The sequence below is a fragment of the Lipotes vexillifer genome, unplaced genomic scaffold, assembly GCF_000442215.2.
Source record: "Lipotes vexillifer unplaced genomic scaffold, Lipotes_vexillifer_v1.1 scaffold163, whole genome shotgun sequence".
Lineage (NCBI taxonomy): Eukaryota > Metazoa > Chordata > Mammalia > Artiodactyla > Lipotidae > Lipotes > Lipotes vexillifer.
Genome location: NW_006788722.1, coordinates 1172629 through 1197418, shown reverse-complemented (window position 1 = coordinate 1197418; position 24790 = coordinate 1172629). Strand labels below are relative to the sequence as shown.

The following is a 24790-nucleotide window of genomic DNA, read 5'->3' as shown; positions in this document are numbered from 1 at the left end:
CCTGCTGTTTTTCAGTATCTGCCCTCATAAGCTTATCATGAGAATCAAAGAAATATGAAAAAAAAAGAGAAAAGCAATAACATTTAAGTTTCTTGACATTTCTAGGAATTGGGAGACAGCTTAGTGTAGGTGTGGAAGTCTGAATACCCGAGTAATAGCTTTTGCTCTGTCATTGATTGTGATCTTATCCAAATACATTGAACTGGATCTTAGTTTCTTCATCTATAATATAAAAGCTTGGATGCAATCTATGTGGTTATTTCTGACTTTACATTAGTGATAGTAATTGAATGAATATTAGTGAAAATGTTTATTGGCTTACTGGTAAAATGTCATATATTTATAGGTATATATGTATGTCTATACATATACAGTTGATCCTCATTATTCATGGTAGTTTTGTTCTGTAAAGCCATCACAAACACTTAGCAAACCCTGACCTATCTCTCCTAAGGGTAACGCAGGTTTAGGTTCCTATAAGCCTCTGGCTACAACATTTTTGTCAGCTGCTCAATACATAGCCTTGTTTTATGTGCATTTCTGTTTAGAGACACCTTATTTAATATATATTGTTTATTCATTACACTGAACTCACAGCCAACAGTACTATGACTCATGCCTGAATGAAGCTTATCTAACACACGTTTCTCTGTAAGGCACATCAGAGCATTTTTGTGCTTAGGAACACTAGGTGGTGCTTTGGCGATATGCTTGGGGGCCATTTTTTTAAAAAAATAATTAATTTATTTGTTTTTATTTTTGGCCGTATTGGGTCTTCGTTGCTGCATGGGCTTTCTCTAATGGCAGCGAGTGGGAGCAACTCTTTCTTGTGGTGTGCGGGCTTCTCACTGCGGTGGCTTCTCTTGTTGCGGAGCACCGGCTCTAGGTGCGCGGGCTCAGTAGTTGTGGCTCGTGGGCTCTAGAGTGCAGGCTCAGCAGTTGTGGCGCATGGGCTTAGTTGCTCCGCGGCATGTGGGATCTTCCCGGACCAGGGCTCGAACCCGTGTCCCCTGCATTGGCAGGCAGATTCTTAGCCACTGCGCCACCAGGGAAGCCCCATGGGGGCCATTTTTAACAGTGTTGTGGCGGGAGATGCACAAAAATGCAAAAAACATGGCAATAAATAGACCATGAAAAGGTCACTTGTTTACAGTGTGAGAGTTGAAACAAGAAGGCAGAATGTCTCTTTGTTCAACCTCAGCTGGGAACATGTGCCTCCAGCAACTTAAATTTTTTGCTGCTCTGCACATGTATGTCTGCGAATGACCCCCCAAACACCATAATTATTGATTTTGAGGTTACAAACACATTTTAGTGAGTAGGCAGATTCACAAACACAGAATCCACAAAAATGAGGGTCGACTGTATTTATGTGTATATACATTAAACTATCCATAATAAACCCATGAGGATTAAATGTGATGTTATATGGGCATACAGTAAAATAATAATAAGTGCTATATATAAAGTATTAATTATTTGCATTAGATGAATCCAGATAATCCCAGTGTCTGAAATGGAATTAAAGTAGGAGCTTGTCTGGTCTTTAGTCCAGTGGTCTCTGTTACAGCCCTCCTTTCCCTCTGCCTTATTACCAGAACGGTTTGTTCTCTCTTCAGTGTGAGTAGTCTTGCAAGACCTGCTTTTCCTGAGCCTCCCAGGAGAGCTTTAAACTTTTTGGGCGTCTCTTGTTTTGGTGGGAAGAGAAAGGCAAGTCCTTTATTTGGACGAGTTGTCTCTGTGCCTGGAGCCTTGTTCTTTAGAAGCACTCTGTGGACAAGACAGAAAGGCCATTTCAGATAGCACTGTGAGAGTTATGGAAAAACTTACCAGAAATACTCTCATTTCTCCTAATCTGTGAAGTTTTCAATGTATAACTGCATAAACAGTTGTTTGTTAAGTGTATCTCATGGATAAAGTTGATTGTACCCACCATAGCACAGTTCTCATCTTAGATTTTACGAAGTAAAACCAACTCCTCTCTAATGGGGTTTTAAAGGTTATACCTGGCTTTCTTCATGAGGAGCTTTTCAGAATCTGGATAATGCACTAGAATTTCTTGGAGGGTCCTTTTGTCCAGAGTTAAAAGATTGGCAAAGCCATGGGCCACCACGTTGGCAGTTCTACGGTTTCCTCCTCTTGCTGCTAGAAGGCTGTAAGAGAGAAAAATGAATCTTTGCCACCAGTTTCAATCTTCCTCCACCAAAATCTTAAAAAAAAAAAAAAATCAAATATTAGAACCATTTATACTGCTTCAGAGATCATTCCCTGGATGTGAGAGTTCAGATGAGTGTGCAGAGAGAGTCAAGATGTGGTGACAATAGAAGTGGCAACAGATTTCAATGCATTTTGCATCTAACTCCCACCTCAAATCAAGGTCTTGTAGCCATCAGAGACCTGGGAGATTCTTCCTCCCAGATTCCAGAAGTGTAGACTCTTTTTGGACTGGGTGTCCTCCATTTGCTCTTTCAGACTAACTTTTCATCCTTCCCCATCCTCTTTGCACTCCAGGAAGCTGACCTCTGTGGGCTTGCTCTCTGATTTTCATTTGGGTTCAGCCAATGGGAAATACCAGTAGGAAGTCAGAAAGCAGGAAGAGAGTGGGGTTGGCCTGTTTCTTCCCCCATTCTTCCCTGCCAGGCCTTAGGTTAGCAATGGCTGCAGTTTCTACCAAAATCCACAGCTCCTGGCCATCTCCTGGAAGTACAACTCCCACAGACTTCTTTCTGGGCTCTGGTAATGTGCCCTGCCCTTGTCCCCTTGAGGCCTGGCTGTGGAAACAGCTCCCTTGTAGCTAGCTTCGAGATGTATCACCATCTCTTGTTGGGTAGTCTTAGATTTTCCTTCTAATTTCCTTTGATTGACTTCTGTCAGTAATCCCTTTATTAAAGTCTTCTTAGTTAACTTACTTAAGTGTACCTTCAGTTTTTTGTCTGGACTCTGACAGATCAAGCTCTGACATCAAATCTTAATGATACCCTGGTTACATTAGGTGAATTTAATCTCTTCCTATATGTAACTCCCAGATCAAATTTTTTCTCAGTATCATAAATTGCTCTGTAGTATAGTCATTCTCATACAACTTCCCACTTGGAATGTCAGAGAATTCTGGACTTTATATCTCTCAGGGACATAGCTGGGGCATTTTGCGTTTGGGAAGTAACCAATAAATAGTTATAAAATAAATGAACCCTCGAGTGAATAAAACAAATGAATATAACTTCTGTCATTCACCAATAATCTGGAAAATAAAGGTTGGTCTTTGAAAGCAAGACAAGAAAAAACACATTTCAAATGTTTAAAAAAAAACACTACAGGCTCTGCAGTGAGATGGTAACACGAGATTCAGTCTCTCAGAGTCAACCATTTAGAAATGGAGAAAGAAGGCTCACATTAATGAAAACAATCTCCAGAGGTGGAAGGGACTGAGAAAGCATTCTGGCAATAGGAATGTTCACGTTTTCACAGCCCTGCCTTTGGGGGCAATGAGATGTGAGAAGCTGCATGGGTGCTGTGCCTGAAGATTGATATCAGACCATGTGTATTTCTCCAGCCGTTGTTGCAGAAAAGGGAACATTTTCGCTGGCTGTTAATCATTAAAAAACTAACATAGGGTTTCAGCTCTGACATGTAAAGAGCTTGGAAGTTGTCACTCCTGTCCTTACAACACGAAAAAGTTGAACAAACTGAAAACCAATGACTTTTCTCGGAACTGTCAAAGAACTGAAGTTGCAGGGTCAACTCCCATCCAAATCTGGGGAGACGGGTGAATCCAGAAAGCCACAGCCAAACCTGCTTACCTGGAACAGAAGCCCTTGGAGCTGTAACTGGTAGGAATACCTAAATGGTAATTTCGACAAATTGCTGTACGTTGAGAGTAAACTATCAAGAGAGGGAGAAACTCTGAGGGCCACAATTATGGGGAAACTGATACTTTTATAGGTTTTACCTTAAGAAACTTTAGCAGATTCTCATGGTTGAGAGCCAAGAAAGATCTGCTTGTTGCTCTGGCAGTAGAAGGGGATAATTAATCATTGTAAAATATACCCAGAATATATTTGTTCTCCATTACAAAGGTCTGCTATCCAGGGGAAAAGATTACCAGAGTCTTATCCTACCTGGAGGAAGGGCATTTCTCTCACCCCAGGCACCTCTGGCCTTCCTGCCTAAGGGGATAAGAAACACCTGTGAAGATCGCACCCCAGGGACGTAGATCCATTAAAAGACTTAGATTTAATCATAAAGTTAGAGCTTTCCCCCATACCTTAGCACTATACCAAAGGGGCTTCTGTATGGTAACATTGGGTTATAACTGCAAAATGCAGACTTTCTCTGAAGAGCAGTACTGAGGGAAGGCCAAAGTCAACAGAGGAGATAGAAACAAAGTCACTAGAGAAATTTAAAAGCTCTAGCACCTACAGCTACAGCAAACATTAAACACAGCCCAACTCCTAGCCAGATTAATATAAAACATCATTCTAAAGACCTGTTTACCTCGGTTCCTACTACCCATTACGTCATGTACAGCTTTCAACAAAAATTACAAAGTACACTAAAAAGCAAGTAAAATACAGCCTGAAGAGCTAAAGAAAGCATTAGAACCAGACTGAGGTATGACACAGATGTTGGAATTATCAGACAGAGAATTTAAAATAACTATGATTAATATGTTAGAAGATCTATTGGAAAAAGTAGGCATCATACAAGAACAGATGGGTAATGTAAGCAGAGAGATAGAAATTCTAAGACAGATTCAAAAGGAAATGTTAGAAATAAAAAATGCTATAACAGGGCTTCCCTGGTGGCACAGTGGTTGAGAGTCCACCTGCCGATGCAGGGGACACGGGTCGTGCCCCGGTCCAGGAAGATCCCACATGCTGCAGAGCGGCTGGGCCCGTGAGCCATGGCCGCTGAGCCTGCGTGTCTGGAGGCTGTGCTCCGCAACGGGAGAGGCCACAACAGTGAGAGGCCCGCATACCTCAAAAAAAAAAAATACTATAACAGAAATGAATACTGACTTTAATGGGCTCATCAGTAGACTGGGCATGGCCAAGAAAAGAATAGATGAGCTTGAAGATAGGTAGTAGAAAGTTCCCAAATTGAATGCAAAAAGAAAAAAAGGAATGAAAAAAAGTAAACCAAAAATCCAACCAGAACAGAACATCAAGAACTGCAGGACATTTTCAAAAGGTATTATATATATATGATATATACATAAACATACATCATTCTCTAGTATTAGAAGAACCACCTGAAGTAATAATGGCCAAGAACTTTTCCAAATTAATGACAGACAGCAAATCACAGATCCGGGAAGCTCAGAGAATACCAAGCAGAATAAATACTCCCCCACCCCCATTCCTAGGCACATCATATTCAAAGTGTAAAAACTAAAAAAGAAAATCTTGAAAAGAGCTGAGGGGGGAAAAAAGCCATACATATAAAGGAACAGGAATAAGACTTATAGTGGACTTTTCATCAGAAACACTGCAAATAAGAAGAGAGTGGAGTGAAATACCAAGTGTTGAGAAAAACAAAATCACCAACCTAGAATCCTATGTATAGTGAAGTTACCCTTCAAAAGTGAAGGAGAGATGAAGATTTTCTCAGAAAACCAAAAACTGAGGGACTTTAACATTAGCAGACATACCCTTAAAGATATTGAGAGAAATTCTTCGGGAAGAAGGAAAATGATACATATTAAAAATTTAGGTCTACCTAAAGAGTGAAAGACGTGGGAGAAGGAATAAGCAGAGGTAAAACGAAAGTCTTTTATTTTCCTTATTCTTAATTGATCTAAAATATGACTTTAAATAATAAACTAACACTGCATTGGGTGATTGTAGCATATGGATAAGTGACATGAATGATATCAGTGTCTTAAGGGTTGGTAGGAAGGGCTGTTATAATGTTCCTGCACTATGTGTGAAGTGGTATAATGTGAAGGTAAACTTAGTTTAAAATGTGTATGGCAAACACTGAAGTTTTTTGAAAAGAATTATAATTGATAAACTAAGAGAAAAGAGAAAATGGAATCTCCTTTCCTGAGGTTCTCCCCAATACAAGCTCTGCCTTTGTCCTTTTTTTTAAGTAAGAGAAATAAATTTTACTCTGTCATTCATCCATCCATCCATCTATCTATCTACCTACCTACCTATCTTCCTGCCTATCTATGTATGAAATGGATGTTAATATTTGAAGGACAATGATTGGATGAGCCTATTTCATTCACATTCCTGTCGCCTTGGACATAGGGCAATCCAGTAGTTAGGCAGGGCTGGATGGCACTGGGGAGCTTAATTTGGACCTGAGACTGTCTCTGTGTGTGTCAGACTATGAGAGCAGAACGGAAATAACATATTTAAATGTCAAGTTATTTTGAGATTTCTCAAGCTTTAATTAAACTTGCCTACAGGTTACACATTTGGAGTGCTTGATGAGTTTTTGAACGGAAGAAATAGTCTGTCTGCCAGATGGATTTTGCCCAAACTCTCTCAGCAGTGTTTAAAATAGCATCGTTTTTTTCCCTCCTGTCCACAAAATGCTTCTCCAGCATTTCACCAATGGAAAGTTTCACTCATTAAATAGCTTAGTAAGAAGATCCCTAAATATTCCCAAGCCCACATAGTTTCTGAAAGAGCACGTGCTGAGGACAAACAGCCGAGGTTAATGGTAAGTGTCCCCAGGTCAAAAATACTGAACAGAGCAATGGCCCAGGAAACAAGGGAATGGATTCTAATTCTAGGTCCACCTTTGTTTGCTGTGACCTTAAAAAAGAACTTAAGGACCTTTTAGATTTTTACTCCAATCATGTATTTATTAAGTGCCTATCATGTATTCAGCAGGTAAAGTAGTGCAAAAAGAAAAATAGTAAAGCATGGTATGGTTTGTGGAAAGAGTACAGGTTTTGGAACCAGATAACTCTACCATTTTATTTATTTATTTATTTATTTATTTATAATGTTTAATTTAAAAGAATTTAAATTGAACTATAGTTGAAATCTACCATTTATTAAGTGTATTTCTGAGCAAGATACTTAATCTCTCTTTTGGGTTAACAAGACCACCTTTTAGTACCTTCTGTACTATAGGTATCTGATTATCTTTAGGGAGAGATAGGTGTTTACAGACCCCTGACATTCAATTATGAAGGTGTAATTAGGTAAAACTCCTGGCTGAGAAGTTTAAACCCTAATTTGGGGTATGTAACTGTAACAAGTAACAATAAGTATAATAAATTTTATTACACAGGAATCTCCAGAGAAACAGAAAAAATAGGACATATAAAGATATATATAAAAGGAGATTTATTATGGGAATTGGCTCATGTGGTTGTGGTGGTTATGGAGTCTGAGAAGTCCCACAGTCTGCCATCTACAAGCTGGAGACCCAGGAAGCTGGTGCTGTAATTCAGTCTGGGTCCAAAGGCCTGAGAAGGGGAAAAAGAGGAGCCTCTGTTGTAAGTCCAGGTCTGGGTCTGAAAGTCCATATAAATATAATATGTACATGTGCACATATACATATAAACAAATGTATATGTATTTACATATACATATACATTTCTGTGTGTATATATCAGAAAGAGCTAGAATATTCAGATAGTCCCTAGTCAATCATTCATTTCCAGCTTTTTTCCAGGGCTGCCACATACGGCATCATAAATTGTGCACTGCATACAGACTATAATGTGACTGGAACACAATGTGCACAGCCCTTTTTCACAGAGCTAGTTTATCCAGAAAGCACTCACAAGGATAAGTAGAGTACCAAAGAGCATAAGTTGAAAGGAAGAGCAGAAGAAAAACAAGAATGGAAACATAAAATGGGGTTCATGCAAAAATGCAAACTTTGTTACAAGAGGGCTTCGAATTTGGCTTTAAGTCTCTTATATCATAAAAATCGATGGATTCTTAGTTTTAAGACAGAAATATCTGCTGAAGGGCTTTAGTAGAGAGGCCACCATGTAAATTGGTGGACAACATGTTCATATTCTATTATAGATGCAAAACTAAGTTTGCCAGCCCTGTTTGTGATGTGGTCCTCAGTAAAGGCTGTGTGTCACTCCGAAGTCCAGTTGCATAGGACCAATGCTGCGGGTGGGAAGGCCAGTCAGTACAGTGCATATCAGATACTCATCTCTCTCTTTGTTTTCAGTGGTGTCTAGAATATCTAGAGAAAAATCATCCTCTTAAACATTACCTTCCTCAGCTGGACTTTTGATAAATAGTTTTCTTCTATGAGTTTGAGATTGTACAGACCATTTTACTTTGGAGGCCAATCATGCAGAAGCATATAAGGAATTCACTATATAAATTGAAAAGAAAAGGAAAAAAAGAAATTAGTGATAAATTAGAAGTGTGTGGAAGTAACATACTCCATAATGACCTAGATACGATGCCAAGTTCTGGGGCTATAAAGATGATTAACATCTGTCCTCAAGCCAAAAGGGAACCCTCCTACACTGTTGGTGGGAATGTAAATTAGTACAGCCACTGTGGAAAACAGTATGGAGTTTCCTTAAAAAAACTAAAAATAGTTACCATATGATCCAGTAATCCCACTCCTGGGCATATATCTGGGAAAGAAAAAAGCTCTAATTTGAAAAGATATATTCACCCCAGTGTTCACAGCGGCACTATTTACAATAGCAAAGACATAGAAGCAAACTCAGTGTCCGTCAACAGATGAATGGATAAAGAAGATGAGATATAGATATAGATATAGATATATAAAATGAAATATTACTCAGCCATAAAAAAGAATGAAATAATGCCATTTGCAGCAACATGGATGGACCTAGAGATTATCATTTTAAATGAAGTTAAGTCAGACAAAGACAAATATATCACTTATATGTAGAATCTAAAAATTAGTACAAATAAACTTATTTGCAAAACAGAAACAGACTCACAGACAAAGTACACAAACTTATGGTTACCAAAGGAGAAGGGGGGGAGAGATAAACTGGGAATGTGAGATTAACAGATGCATACTACCATATATAAAATAAACAAAAGGATTTACTGTATAGCATAGGGAACTATATTTAATATCTTGTAGTAAACTATAACGGAAAAGGATTGAAGAAAGAATATAGATATACACATATATGTATAACTGAATCACTTTGCTGTATACCTGAAACTAACACAATATTTGTATATCGACTATATTTCAATAAAAAAAAAATCTTCCCTCAAGCTGTTTGTAATCTAGGAGTGGGATAAGCGTGGGCGAGGGTTGTCTAGTCGACTAGCAAATACTGATAATAACATTAGTAATAGTAGTATTACTAGCTAATATTTTTAAGTGCTTACTATGAGCCAGGTATTTTTCTAAGTTCTTTTTTGTATCAATACGTATAATGCTTTTCAATCCTATGAGGTAATTATGTATTATTATTACTGTGTTTTAATTGATGAAGAAATGAAACTTCAGTTGAGGACCTCACCCAGAGTCACACAGCTCATTGTTGTGGAGTTGGATGCAAACCTAGACAGACTTCTTAAACAGATAAACACAATTCAGAATGATTAATGCTTTGATAACTGTAAAAAAATGAGAATGTTTCCTAAAATGAAGTTTCTTGTCTAAAAGCATACTCTCATGTAGAATTGTTTCCTATAATAGAAATAAAACTAACTCTGAATACTGTCTATGGAAAGAAGATCAATCACATCCAATGCTGAGTGAGAGATTACAACTCCATATATCTGTTCTCATTAAGCAAATTTCCAACTGGATTATATTTGGAGTGCAGGAGGTTAGGTCACCTGTGTAGACTTCTATGAGATATTCTTTTACTCTTTTCAGTGTTATTGGAAAACACTTTGTTGCTTGAAAATTTTTACCACTTCACTAAATATAAATCCTAACAAAACTTTTGTGGGTGAGCAAATATCAGAGGATGTTCTAGTGTCATCTCTGCCCAGACTGCTCGCTCTTTGCAGATACTTTGATATTCATAAAACTACTGCAAGGCAACACGTGTTAACCTAGATTTTTGAGAAAAATCTCTATGTATGGATTTTTATCAGAGTTAAAGAGTTCAGATTTCACAGATACAAAACGTGTAGTCCTCTTTCCCCCAGGAAGTCTTGATTTCAGAGTTGAATTGGCCTTAGAAGAAGTGGATAATCAGGACTTCCCTGGTGGCGCAGTGGTTAAGAATCCTCCTGCCAGTGCAGGGGACATGGGTTCGAGCCCTGGTGCGGGAAGATCCCACATGCCACGGAGCAGCTGAGCCAGTGCGCCACAACTACTGAGCCCGCGTAACAACAGAAACCACCACAATGAGAAGCCTGTGCACCACAACCAAGAGTAGCCACCTGCTCTCCACAACTAGAGAAAGCCCACACGCAGCAATGAAGACCCAACATGGCCAAAAATAAGTAAATTTATTTTAAAAAAAAGAAGTGGATGATCGATGAAGAATCTAGGTAAAAATTCTAAAGAAGGAGAGGAAAAAAAGAATAACATGCACAGTTTATTCCTTGCCTTCTTTATTTATATCAAGTACCCAGGAGGATATATGATACTCTGGCTAGAAAATAATGTATCAAACAAACTACTATTCTAGCTTAACTATGTGTTTCTTTGGGGTCAAAATAGCTAACAGTGTCATATATTAATGACCACATGAAACTGGTGAGGTAGGTTCTTACCTACACTTACTGACATGGAAATTGAGGTCCAGAATCTAGTGAAGTGACTTATTCCAGAACAAATACTTATGAGTTTCATTGCAGAAATTCAAATCCAAGACCAGAGCTGACTTCAAGTCATGGAGTCTTTTCTTTACACCCTAAACTCTAATGCTGCTAATGAAGCCATTGTTATTGTTCTAATGATACAGATTTGCACATGGATATTAGAAAAATCAAGGAGGAAGCCAGTTGGGCTGGTCGTGATAAGCTCTACCAATGTCTGACAATCAGATTCTTTACTCCCTCTCTGCTATTCCAAATGGTGGTAAAGAGCCTTGATTTTCATAGAATTAGAGTCACCAGATGAAGTCAGTTTAGGAGGAGTCCTGAGAATATTTGAATACATGTTTAAACAATGGTACTGATAATGTAGTGGCTCACAGGAATATTGTGAAACTTAGGTGAGGTTTGCTTTTTGCTCTAAGCAAAAAATGCTACACAAACAAAGAGACTGTATATTAAAGAAGGTAGTGAAAAATATAAACACATATTTTAACACAGGTAGTATTCACAGGATTGAGCCAGAAAAAAATGGAAATGAAAAGTTTTCTCCCTCAATACTTATCAGTCTTCTTACCCCTGCTCATACTTCCAATGTATCTACTATTTCTGTCTTTTAGGAAAGGCAGGGTAGTGGGTGAAGGAATAACAGAGTTATTCTGATGAAGAATAAGGATATGGAATTAAAATAGTCCAAAAAACTAAAAGTCTACCTTGGTACTCTCATTTTGAAACTGAGTGCTCAGGGAAAATAGGCAAACATTGTTTGGAGGGAACAAAGAGGTTTAAAATTATTCTTCAAAGTATTTGGCCTTTTCACAATGGTATAGAGAAAATATTTGTTACATATGCAGAATGGGTGACTTGACCAATATAGGTGGTGAAAAGTCAGAATTTAAATACTTTAAATAAAAGCCAGACTATCTAAAACATGATATATCACTGCCTAAATTCTGCTCAATAACTTGTTCTATATGATGAAAAAAGGTTATTGTACAAAGAAAGAAACGCAGAAAATAAATGATCACGTTTGTGAAAATAAATAGGCCCAGAGGAAATTAATTCATTTATCAAATATTTATTGAGGACCTATTATTTTCTAAGCACTATTTAGAGAAATGCAAATTAAAACAACTATTAAAGTGCAAAACCAACTGAGAATAATGAGGTAATATCACTGATACTAGAGAAAAATAGCTATACATTGCATGTTGTATCTTAAATTGGTTCAATTTTTCTAGAAAATCATCTGCCCATATATTCCAAGAGTTATAGAAATGTTTCTACCTTTTGACCTAGTTATTTCATTTTGGGGAATAAACTTCAAAGAAATAAAAGAAAAGCAAAATGGTTTTACAAAGATAAACGTAGCAGTCCTATTTTTTTCTTTTTTTTTTGCAGTACTCCGGCCTCTCACTGTTGTGGCCTCTCCCATTGCGGAGCACAGGCTCCGGACACGCAGGCTCAGCAGCCATGGCTCACGGGCCCAGCCGCTCCGCGGCATGCGGGATCCTCCCAGACTGGGGCACGAACCCGTGTCCCCTGCATCGGCAGGTGGACTCTCAACCACTGGGCCACCAGGGAAGCCTGCAGTCCTATTCTTAATAATAAAAACTGACAAAAAGGGTACAAGGCTGAATATGCATATTCATGACAAAAATGAATGTGTATTAGTACATTTGCAAAGATAGAAGATAATTACGTTAATTTATTTGTAACAATGACTATTTATTAGGCACTTATGTGGGCCAGGCACTCCCCTGAGGGCTGGGGATCAAGTGCAGATCGGGTGTGGCGTCTGCTAGGGACTGTGTCTGTGTACAAAATGGAAAAATACAGCCTCTCTGGGCAAATGCAGTCCTATAGATGTAAAGCTTGGCCAGAAAAATGCCCCCTTTTGCAAAGTAAAGGGCACCTGTGCATGAGGGGGAGTGTAACAGCGGGGCTCATGCTCAGGAGTGGAGTGCAGGCTGCATTCCAGTTCTCCCAGGCCCTGCCTGGACATCCTGATGCAGAGCACAACTGGCACAGCCATACATTGTAGTCCTGGTGCTTATGAGTTAGTGAGGAAGGAAGAAAGACACTGAAGAAATAAATGCACCAGCAAGTGCATGATTACAAAGGTAAGTGTTCTGAAAGATAGGAATGTAGTCCAACTAGAGAATATAGCAAGGAGACCTGGGTGGTCCCTATAATGGAGAAAAAGAAGTCCTGAAAGTAGGTGAGATTAGGTTAAAGGGGTGGGAAACCTATATGGGCAGAGGTAAAGACTCCCCATGGCTGCTATGGAAAACAGTATGGAGATTCGTCAAAAAATTAGAACCACCATATGATCCAGCTATTCCACTTCTGTATGTTCATCCAAAGAACACAAAAACTAATTTTAAAGGATATATGCACTCCTATGTTCATTGCAGCTTTATTTACAGTAGCCAAGATATGGAAACAACCTAGGTATCCATCAGTGAATGAATGGATAAAGAAGATGTAGTGTATATACACAATGCAATACTACTCAGCCATAAAAAGATGAAATCCTGCCATTTGTGATAACGTGGATGGACCTTGAGGGTTTTATGCTAAGTGAAATAAGTCAGAGAGAGAAAGACAAATACTGCATGTTTTCACTCATAGGCGGAATATAAAAAACACAAACAAAACAAAATAAATGAACAAACCAAACCAAAACAAACAAAAACATAGATACAGAGAACAGAGTAGTAGTTACCAGAGGGGAAGAAGGGTTGAGGGAAGGCAAAATGGGTAAAGGGGGTCAACTATACGGTGACAGATGGAAGCTAAACTTTTGGTGGTGAGCACACTGCAGTATATGCAGAAGTCAAAGTGTAATGTATACATGATACATATAAACCATTATTACCTGAATAAAAATCTTTTAATTCCAAAATTAGGAAAAAATAAACCAACTCTCCATGGCTGGATGGCATGTGGCACATTCAAGGAACTGAAGTCTGGATTAAAGAGAGCAAGGGGAGTGGGGTACACCCTACAGTAGAGAGGTAGGCAGGGGCTAGACTCTGCAGGATCTTGTTGGGTCAGGCAAGGACCTTTAGATAAAAAAGAACATGTGAAAACATTGAGTGGTTTTAAGCAGGAAGGCAATGACATGATCATACCTGTTTGTGAAGGATCCCTCTGGCTGCTAGTGGGGCCTGGATTACAGAGGGTGTGGTGGTTGGAGTGGGAGACTTGGAGCAGCCCTGCAGTTGTCCAGTGAGAGAGGGAGGTGGTGTGGACGGAAGTGGGGACAGTGGAGAAGGTAAGGTGCAAACAATTGGAGACACACTTTGGAGGTGAAATTGATAGGTCTTAGAGGTGGACTGGCCATGTTGGGTGAGCTGAAGGAGTGTCAAGTAGACCTTTTCTTTTTTCCCCAGTAAATTTCAAAAGTTAACAATGTAAAAAGGTTAGTATTATATGTTTCCTGAGGCTGCTGTAATAAATTACTGTAAAACCAGTGACTACCAACAACAGAAATTTATTCTATCACAGTTTTGGAGGCCAGAAGTCAAAAATCAAGTTGTTGGCAGGGCTGTGCTCCCTCCAGGGACTCTAGGAGAGAATCCTTTCTTGCCTCTTCCAGCTTCTGGTGGCTCCAGGAGTTCCTTGGCTGTGGCTGCATAACTCCAATTTCTGCCTTGGTCTTCACACGGCCTTCCCCTCTTCTCCCTGTGTTTGTGTGTCTTCTCCTCTTCTGTCTCATGTGAGGACACTTGTCATTGGATTTAGGGCCCATCCAAGAAAATCAGGAATGAGCTCACCTTAAGATCCTTAGCTTAATTATATCTGCAAAGACTCTTTTTTTTTCTTTTTTTCTAAATAAGGTCACATTCACAGGTTCCAGGGGTTAGGGCATGGATATATCTTTGTGGGGGCCAGCATTCAACCCACTACAGGCATTATGTGAATACTCCTTTACATACCCCCTTGTACAGGCTATCAGGACTGACCTTTGTGCACACATATTGTCTGCACACATTATTTTCTCCACATGTCATTTGAGAAGCACTGAAAGGTCTGCCTTCAGTTCTCAAATAACCTCAAGCAATTGCTAAATCTGAAGAATTGGTCCTTGTGAAGGCTTTGTACTCCATAACATCCTGCGTATGCTCCATCATTGAATGCAACCCATACATTTTATCACCTGGTATTGGAATCTTTTTGTTTCCTTGTCTTTTATTTATAAGGCCCTTGAGGGAAGTGATTGTTTCTTGCTCACCGTTCTTGTCCACCATGCCAGGCATGGCCTTCTTTCATTACTGTAAGGGGTAATGAATATAATTTTCTGTTTGTTTTTTTTTATCAAATCACAATTAACTACTTAATTAATCAGAAATTTCTGAATAGCACCTGCAAATTATTTTGAATGGAGGCAGAATATCAATGAAAATCAACACATTGTTCAGTTTTTATATAGCTGATGGTGACATAAAGATGGAAAGTTTTAGTTCTTACATTTTAATAGCTTAGTCTGTTGAGGAGATCCATTTGAATGAATTGATTATAAATTAGTGGTAATTCCCGTAGTAAAGTCACTAATGAAATACTATGAAAGCATAGAACAAGGAGCAACTAGTTGTTTGGGGGGGGGTGGTTAGAGATGGCTTCAGAGAGGTGACATCTGAATTGAAGTCTTGAAAGGTGAATAGGTATTTTCCAGGGGGAGGACATTCCAAAGGGAGATGAAACCAGTAGGGATTTCTATTGAAATCATAATAGCACTAGCAAGGGTAAAAATTCAGATACATTTCAGGAAAAGTGAGATTTTAACAGATGCAGAAGGAGGATAGGAAGTGGTTAAATACATTCGGTGAATAAGACTTGGCAATAATTGTAATTGTGAAAACAAACAGTGGAGTCAGTACTACTACAAGGCTATCCCCCGGCAGACCCTGAGTCTCTCTATTAAAAATGGGGTGTCTGAACTCCTCAGATGTTAATTGGAAACGTGTTCTGTGTGTTCTCCATGACAGGCTGTACATCTATATTTTAGTCAGGGCTTTGCTCTTTTGGATTAGTATATAATGTCCTTGAAAGCCCTCAGTTCTTTTCTTTCTTATTTTTTCCTAAGAAAAAAGAACCTTCATTAAAAAGCTACATGATAGTGCTGGATTTAGCTCATTTTAACAAAGGTCACAAGTTTTTTGAGTAGTAAACACAATTACTAGATCTTTCCAGTATCTAGATGTTTGGCAGTCATGCCTCCATTGCTGGAATAAATAACTAGAGCTCCAGGGGCATATGACAGCTGTGGGCCTGTGAAGCCTGGGGGTATCTGGAAAGAGGCAGATGTATCGTATTTCTCCTCAACCACAGCCAAGAGAGAATCAAGGCAAAAACCTCCCTTTGCTTGAATCAACCAGATTACTGAGCGAATTTAGAGCTTGTCTGGTCTACTGGTTTCAATTTGGCCTTAGAAACCCAGTGGGTAATAGGAGATTTATTTGAGAAGCTGCTGTCAAGAATTTAAGATTCCTTTCAATTGCAACTCAGCAGCACCTGGATTGTATTCTTAGAATATTTCCTACTGTGATGCTAATATCAGCAATTAACATATTTGTATTTATAAAGCTTTATTCTTCAGGGAGTACTCAACCCTTGGGAGAGGTCAGCTAATTAATTTCTGCAATGTTTGAGATTAGACTGTTTCTTGTTTTATGACCTTGAAGATTACAGTGATTATTAAGTCACTAAAATATTAAATCACTTTTGCAAGTACTCCTAGTAAGGAAGCGATAGAAAATAGGCAAAGAACACACAGATCTGGACATTCTGAGAAGTGTTTCCACCACTGCCCCAGAGCAAGACCCTCACACGAGTGCCCACCCAGTTTTAAGCAAGGAGGAAAAATAAAAAAGAGAAGGCACGTTATCAACAGAGAATTAACATGATTCAACATTCTAAGGAAACCCTAATTATGCTAATATAAAGTCATCTGAAATTATTCATATCTCTGGAGCTCTGAAGATAACTTCTTAGCAGCTATGAAATCAGAGGTTGGATGAACCACCTTTCTTCTGTGGTGTGGTGGAAAGATCACTAGGCCCTGATCCATGAAGCTCGTGTTTGAATATTGTCCCTTTCACTTACTAGCTATGTTATCCTGGGCCAGATAATTGACACCTTGGAATTGCAATTTTTCCAATCATGAAATGGATATGTTAATAACTGCCTGACAATGCACTCTTGTCTTTACCCTAAGAGCCAGCATCCTAGTTCAAGACTCCATCATCTTTCACTTGAACCACCGCAACTGACTTCTAATTGATCTCTATTTCATTCTTGTTTCTTTACTGCCTCTTTTCCACATAGCTGTTAGAGTGGTCTTCTAACATCATAATTCAAATTGTATCATTCTTTTGCCTAAAATCCTCCATTGGTATCCATTGGTATTTAGAATAAAATACAAATTCCTTACCATGGCCTAAAAGGCCTGTACAGTCTTGTCTTTGAGCACCTCTTTGGCCTCATCTCGCCAGTGTCCCTTATTCTCTGAACTCCAGCCATACTGACCTCTATGATGTTCAACCAGATACGCTTGCTGTACCTCTAGGCCTCTGCCCTTGCTATTCAATCATATGGGAGGCTCTTCCCCCATGTCTGGATGGCTGCTCCATTTACTCTCTCAAGTCTCAGTTGGAATATTATCTGTCCAAAGAGGTACCCCTGACCATTATATGTAAAGTAGCATCCCCAGTCTCTAACAATTTTTACCTCTATAGCAGTTATCACAATGTGAATTTATCATCTAGTTTATTTATTGTTAGCTTTCTCCCTCAAGACTGTAAGCTCTTGTTTACTGTTTTCACAGTACATTCCCAGAGTTTAGAGCAATACCTGACTGTCTAGCATGTACTAGGCACTCAAAATAAGTGTTTATTGGATGAATACATGAATATGTTTAAATACAATAATACATATGGAATGTTTAGCCCACAGAATGCTTGAATTTGCTGTCTGTAGTGTTAAACCTTTGTATCCATGGCTTGTGCATTCACATATGGGTCGTGCAATCCGGTTTATTGAGTCCTGGTGTGTGGAACCCTCAGATGAGGGACCCACAGATGCAGATGGCTGACTCTACTATGCCATTTTATTTTATTTTATTTTATTGCGGTACACGGGCCCCTCACTGTTCTGGCCTCTCCCATTGCGGAGCACAGGCTCCGGACGCGCAGGCTCAGCGGCCATGGCTCACGGGCCCAGCCGCTCCGCGGCATGTGGGATCCTCCCGGACCGGGGCACGAACCCATGTCCGCTGCATCGGCAGGTGGACTCTCAACCACTGCACCACCAGGGAAGCCCTTCTCTTCTAATTATTAAGATGAAGGACAAAGGGGTCAAGTAACAAAGGAGTAAAGATTGTAAGTGGTGGTACTGGGGTTTGGACTCAGGCAATTTGGTCCCACAATGATAATCATTATCACTCACCTACTCAAAACTATTGTGTTAGCCTGGCATTCAAGTTCTCCAACAATCTGACGAGTAACTCTCCCAATCTCTTCTTTCATCATTCATCCATTCATTTATTCACACATTCATTATTCAACATATATTGAGCATCTACTTTATGCTAGGCACTGACCTAAGTCCTGGGCCTAAAGGGCTGAATAAGCTAGTTCTTTTGGGGAAGGGAAAGGATATATAGAAATGCGAAAATCCTTATTTTATCAATGCTGTCAGCACAATCAAGCCATTGGTGAATTTGAGCAGGAACTTTACTTATTTTATGGCCCAAGACTTTTCTTTTATAACAAATGACAGACTTCAATATTACAAGGTGTCTTTTTGATACCTGATTTCTCCAAACACTGCTCCAGCTTTCAGAGTAACCAGAACTTGAGTGCCATCAGGTCCTCCAAGAACTTGGACTTCTCCTTGCTTAATGATATACATTTCCTTGCCAATTTCTCCCTATATGCCAAATGTAAAGAGGAAATGGTAGTCACTTTATTCTTGACAATTATGCCCCAAATTAAAAGATATAAATTCTTTTAGAGGAGTAAATGTAAATGAAGGAAGCAAGGAATAGAAGTGTAATAATAGTTATCTTAAGACCTGAGGTAGTTATGGACATCAGTTTGACATAACATGTGAAAGGAAATTACAAGGAAAGTGATACCTTCTAGAACCTGAGCACTGTGTGCCATCACTGGACAGGCAAAGATACTTCAGTCAGCACACTGTTTTAAGAATGGGATTGGAGAGAGGAAGTAACAGATTGTAAGCATATTCACCGTAGCTTTGGTGATGACTGCTGTGCTTTGAAGAAGTTGCTTAGTTTATCCAAAGAACATGGGTTGCAGTCATCTAAAGGTGAACTCTACTCTTCTGCCTATAGTACTGAGGTCTGATTTTAGTAATTGGGGCATATGAGACCCTTAAGCTATTATTCTTGTTCTATGTTGAGAAGAAAGTGTTAATGCAGCAGGTTTATATAGATCTTTATTGGAGTATAATTGCTTTACAATGTTGTGTTAGTTTCTGTTGTACAACAAAGTGAATTAGCTATAAGCATACATATATCCCCATATCCCTTCCCTCTTGAGACTCACTCCCATCCTTCCTATCCCAGCCCTCTAGGTCCTCACAAAGCATGGAGTTGATCTCCCTGTGCTATGCAGCAGCTTCTCACTAGCCATCCATTTTACATTTGGTAGTGTATATATGTCAATGCTACTCTCTCACTTTGTCCCAGCTTCCCCTACCCACCCCATGCCCTCAAGTCCATTCTCTACGTCTGTGTCTTTATCCCTGCCCTGCCACTAGGTTCATCAGTACCATTTTTTTAGATTCCATATAAGTGCGTTAGCATACAGTATTTGTTTTTCTCCTTCTGACTTACTTCACTCTGTATGACAGACTCTAGGTCCATCCACCTCATTACAAATAACTCAATTTCTCTCCTTTTTATGGCCGAGTAATATTCCATTGTATATATGTGCCACATCTTCTTTATCCAATCATCTGTCGATGGACACTTACATTGCTTCCATGTCCTGGCAATTGTAAATAGCACTGCAATGAACATTGTGGTACATGTATCTTTTTGAATTATGGTTTCCTCAGGGATATGCCCAGTAGTGGGATTGCTGGGTCATGTGGTAGTTCTATTTGTAGTTTTTTAAGGAACCTCCATACTGTTCTCCATAGTGGCTGTTTCAATTTACATTCCCGCCAACAGTGCAGGAGTGTTCCCTTTTCTCTGCACCCTCTCCAACATTTATTGTTTGTAGATTTTTTGATGATGGCCATTCTGACGGGTGTGAAGTGATACCTCATTGTAGTTTTGATTTGCATTTCTCTACTAATTAGTGCTGTTGAGCATTCTTTCATATGTTTGTTGGCAATCTGTATATCTTCTTTGGAGAAATGTCTATTTAGGTCTTCTGCCCATTTTTGGATTGGGTTGTTTATTTTTTTGTTATTGAGCTGCATGAGCTGCCTGTAAATTTTAGAGATTAATCCTTTGTCAGTTGATTCATTTGCAAATATTTTCTCCCATTCTGAGGGCTGTCTTTTGGTCTTGTTTATGGTTTCCTTTGCTGTGCAAAAGCTTTTAAGTTTCATTAGGTCCTATTTGTTTATTTTTGTTTTTATTTCCCTAACTCTAGGAAGTGGGTCAAAAAGGACCTTGCTGTGATTTATGTCATAGAGTGTTCTGCCTATGTTTTCCTTGAAGAGTTTGATAGTTTCTGGCCTTACATTTAGGTCTTTAATCCATTTTGAGTTTATTTTTGTGTATGGTGTTAGGAAGTGTTCTAATTTCATTCTTTTACATGTAGCTGTCCAGTTTTCCCAGCTCCACTTATTGAAGAGGCTGTCTTTTCTCCATTGTATATTCTTGCCTCTTTTGTTAAAGGTAAGGTGACCTTTAGTGTGTGGGTTTACCTATGGGCTCTCTATCCTGTTCCATTGATCTATATTTCTGTTTTTGTGCCAGTACCATACTGTCTTGATTACTGTAGATTTGTAGTATAGTCTGAAGTCTGGACACCTGATTCTTCCAGGTCCGTTTTTCTTTCTCAAATTGCTTTGGCTATTTGGGGTCTTTTGTGTTTCCATACAAATTGTAAAATTTTTTGTTCTAGTTCTGTGAAAAATGCCAGTGGTAGTTTGATAGGGATTGCATTGAATCTATAGATTGCTTTGGGGAGTAGAGTCATTTTCACAATGTTGATTCTTCCAATCCAAGAACATGGTATATCTCTCCATCTGTTTGTATTATCTTTGATTTCTTTCATCAGTGTCTTATAGTTTTCTGCATACAGGTCTTTTGCCTCCTTAGGTAGGTTTATTCCTAGGTATTTTATTCTTTTCTTTGCAATGGTAAATGAGAGTGTTTCCTTGATTTCCCTTTCTGATTTTTCATTTTTAGTGTATAGGAATGCAAGAGATTTCTGTGCATTAATTTTGTATCCTGCTGCTTTACCATATTCATTGATGAGCTCTAGTAGTTTTCTGGTAGCATCTTTAGGATTCTCTATGTATAGTATCATGTCATCTGCAAATAGTGACAGTTTTACTTCTTCTTTTCCAATATGGATTCCTTTTATTTCTTTTTCTTCTCTGATTGCCATGGCTAAAACTTCCAAAACTATGTTGAATAATAGTGGTGAGAGTGGGCACCCTTGTCTTGTTCCTGGTTGTAGAGGAAATGCTTTCAGTTTTTCACCATTGAGAATGATGTTGGCTGTGTGTTTGTCATATATGGCTTTTATTATGTTGAGGTAGTTTCCCTCTATGCCCACTTTCTGGAGAGTTTTTATCATAACTGGGTATTGAATTTTGTCAAAAGCTTTTTCTGCAGCTATTGAGATTATCATATGGTTTTTATCCTTCAGTTTGTTAATATGGTGTATTGCACTGATTGATTTGCATATATTGAAGATAAACCCCACTTGAACATGGTGTATGATCCTTTTAATGTGCTGTTGGATTCTGTTCACTAGTATTTTGTTGAGGATTTTTGCATCTATGTTCATCAGTGATATTGGCCTGTAGTTTTCTTTCTTTGTGACATATTTTTCTGGTTTTGGCATCAGGGTGATGCCTCATAGAATGAGTTTGGGAGTGTTCCTCCCTTCAGCAGGTTCGGGCTCCCAACCACCGCGCCACCAGGGAAGCCCCAGCAGGTTATTCTGTATGCCTCAGGCAGTGTGGCAGGATGTACCAGGCTGTCAACACTGTTTAATGTAAACACAAAGATTTATGGTGTGTGCTTGGTATCTAGTTTGGAGTCTGAACAGTGACTGGTCATGTAGCTATGTGACCAGCTCCATTTAAAAACTCTGGACTCCAAGACTTAGATTAGCTTTCCTAGGCAGAGATATTTTGCCCTTGTCTCTATGGTCCACAGTAGGAGATAAAAATGCATTCATGTGAGCCTCTCAGAAGTAAGATCTAGGAAATCTGCACCTGATTTCTCTAGTCTTTGCCTATGCATATCTTTTTCTTGCTGTTCCTGCACTGTATACTCTGCCTTAATAAATCTTAAGTGATAAATATAACTTTATGTTGAGTCATGCAAATTACTAAACTAGTGGGTGGTTGTGGGACCCTTGGAACACATCTCACTCCAGGATCCAAAAAACATAAATATGTTTTACAAGAGATCTAAATGGCACTTGGGTGAAGAAAAGCTTTTAAACTTTAAATAAGCCAGTTCTCATAATACTAGGCAAACTATTTGGGTAACAGTACTTATATGTCTTAGTGAGTTGAGTCTTGATCACCCTGAGTTATTAAAAATAGCATAAATACAATAAATTCTCTTATATTTGGTTCAGGAGGGGGCTGGATTATTTGAGCTCATAAAACATTCTTGTCAACCATATTTTCAAAGGAGTAGAATACACTAAAATTAATTTAGGATTAAACAATGTTTATTATAGTTTATGCTCTGCAATGGCTGAGACAATGTCTACTTTGTTCCACTGCTGAGCATAGGAATTATGACATAGGCACTCATTTATGAATAATTTATAATTCAGCTATTCTCTGGGAAGTTTTGAAATTCTTTAATACCAAGGGTTATTTTCCTGAACATTACTTATTGTCATATTATAATTGTTAGGTTAAGTTTAAAGTTTTCAGACTCTACCTCTTAGTTAACATCTGTGACACTGAAATTCTCATTTTATCTCCCCATGACTTTTATGAGGAAGCTAGAGTAGGTATTATTATTTCCATTTTACAGAAAGAAAATAAAGGCACAGATTGGCTTACTGGCTAATATTTGGCTGAGTAACCGTTGCTCCATGATAGTAAATAGAAGCAAAAGGAAGCCTAGAATGCACATCTCCTAACTAAGCAATGCAAAAAGTATATTTAAATTTTGCATTGTGTATTTATACCTTCTATAAATAGGTATATTTATTCCCAAATGTAGATTTAAGTAGAAATTCCAATACAGATGGATCTAATTATAGTTATTTCCATATTATCAGTGCTAATAATACATCTTGCATTTGCAAAGTACATTTAAAATCATAATATCAGATTTTAGATTGCTCCTTATTTTAACGCCTGTGTTTGTTTTATCAGAACATGCTACTTTGAGGCTTCCCTGGTGGTGCAGTGTTTAAGAATCAGCCTGCCAATGCAGGGGACACGGGCTCGATCCCTGATCTGGGAAGATCCCGCATGCCGCGGAGCAACTAAGCTCGTGCGTCACAACTATTGAACCTGCGCTCTAAAGCCCACAAGCCACAACTACTGAGCCCACGTGCCACAACTACTGAAGCCCACGCACCTAAATCCTGTGCTCCACAACAACAGAGGCCACTGCAATGAGAAGCCCGCGCACAGCACAGTAGACCTTGCTCACTGCAACTAGAGAAAGCCCACGCACAGAAACGAAGACCCAACACAGCCAAAAATAAAATAAATAAAATAAATAAATTAAAAAAATAAAGGAACATGCTACTTTATAGCTGCAAAGTATTTTCATAGATATTAACTCGCTTATTTCTTGCAAAAATTCCAGTGAGGTCAAATAGGAAAGATATCATTATTCTTATTTAAAAATTGGTAGTAGAGACTTGAAAAGTTAAGTGTCTTGGGCAAACTTACGAGGCTGGCAGATGATAGCATTAGAACTAGCAACACCTATGTCACCTGACTATATAATATGTACAGATCATATCTAATGAATCTAATATCAAGACTGATCTCTTTAAAACCAACACAATATCTATGAATTATTTTAAAAATGAGTGAAAGTGTCTGAAAATTAGCTTTTCAAGAGATGCTCCAAGAAGTAATGATTAGGACAGGGTCATATTCCTTAATTCTTTGCATGAAGTAATTCTCAAGGAACTGGAATGATTTTTCAAAGGTAGTTATTACAACTGACTGGAGGTAGAAGTACATAATGGGTACTTAAATATAGTTCAGCACTTTTAATTATTTTTTTAATGGTCATTTCAATAATTTTCCAAGGAGATCTGGCATAATCAATGAACCAAAACTTCCACTATTTCTTGCATATTTCTAGGCTAATTTAAAACTTTCCTGCAAGTTTAATTGGCATTCAAATGAAGTAGATATTCCTTAGAGAGCAAGGTCTGACAGCATGTGCAAAATAAGATCAAACCAAGCTCTTCTGGTTGGTTTATGTACTAATTTGGAGAAAGTGTAGAAATGCAAGTGCTTCATGTAACCCTTAGTGAGAGAGCACTTCAAATTTTCAGGGTTCCTGTGTAGAAGGCTATTTCCAAGGCTGACGGGCATTATGATGCTCAAATTAATTCTTGCAAATTAATCCTGGGAAAATTCCTAAATACTCTTTGAAGCAGTCCAAACTACCCACTTGGTAAGTTTAGGAGCCATCCAGAGGATTAGGTAGGTCAGCAAACTCAGTCCTGAGCCCTGCCATTTCTTCAATTATTTAAACAACTGCTAATGGAACATGTTTTGTTTCTTTTTTTTTTTTCTTCCATTTTCCTACAATGATTTGGGGAAATGATAAAAAACAAAGCTGAACTTGGCTGTATAAAATCTGGACAAGTAACAACTTTTCACCTCTGTCTATGTCTACTCTTTTTTTTTTTTTTTTTTTT

The 24790-nt window shown here is 38.6% G+C and overlaps 1 protein-coding gene across 1 annotated transcript in view; it reads right to left on the bottom strand.

Annotated features, from left to right (window-relative positions):
* CNGB3 (cyclic nucleotide gated channel subunit beta 3) overlaps positions 1 to 24790 on the bottom strand; it is a 150192-nt gene that overhangs the window by 1211 nt on the left and 124191 nt on the right. Inside the window, exons 14-16 of the mRNA XM_007461739.1 lie at positions 18523 to 18641; positions 2007 to 2153; positions 1596 to 1770 (exon numbers count right to left, since the gene is read on the bottom strand). Coding sequence (XP_007461801.1) covers positions 1596 to 1770; positions 2007 to 2153; positions 18523 to 18641 — 441 coding nt within the window. The remainder of the gene's footprint in view (positions 1 to 1595; positions 1771 to 2006; positions 2154 to 18522; positions 18642 to 24790) is intronic.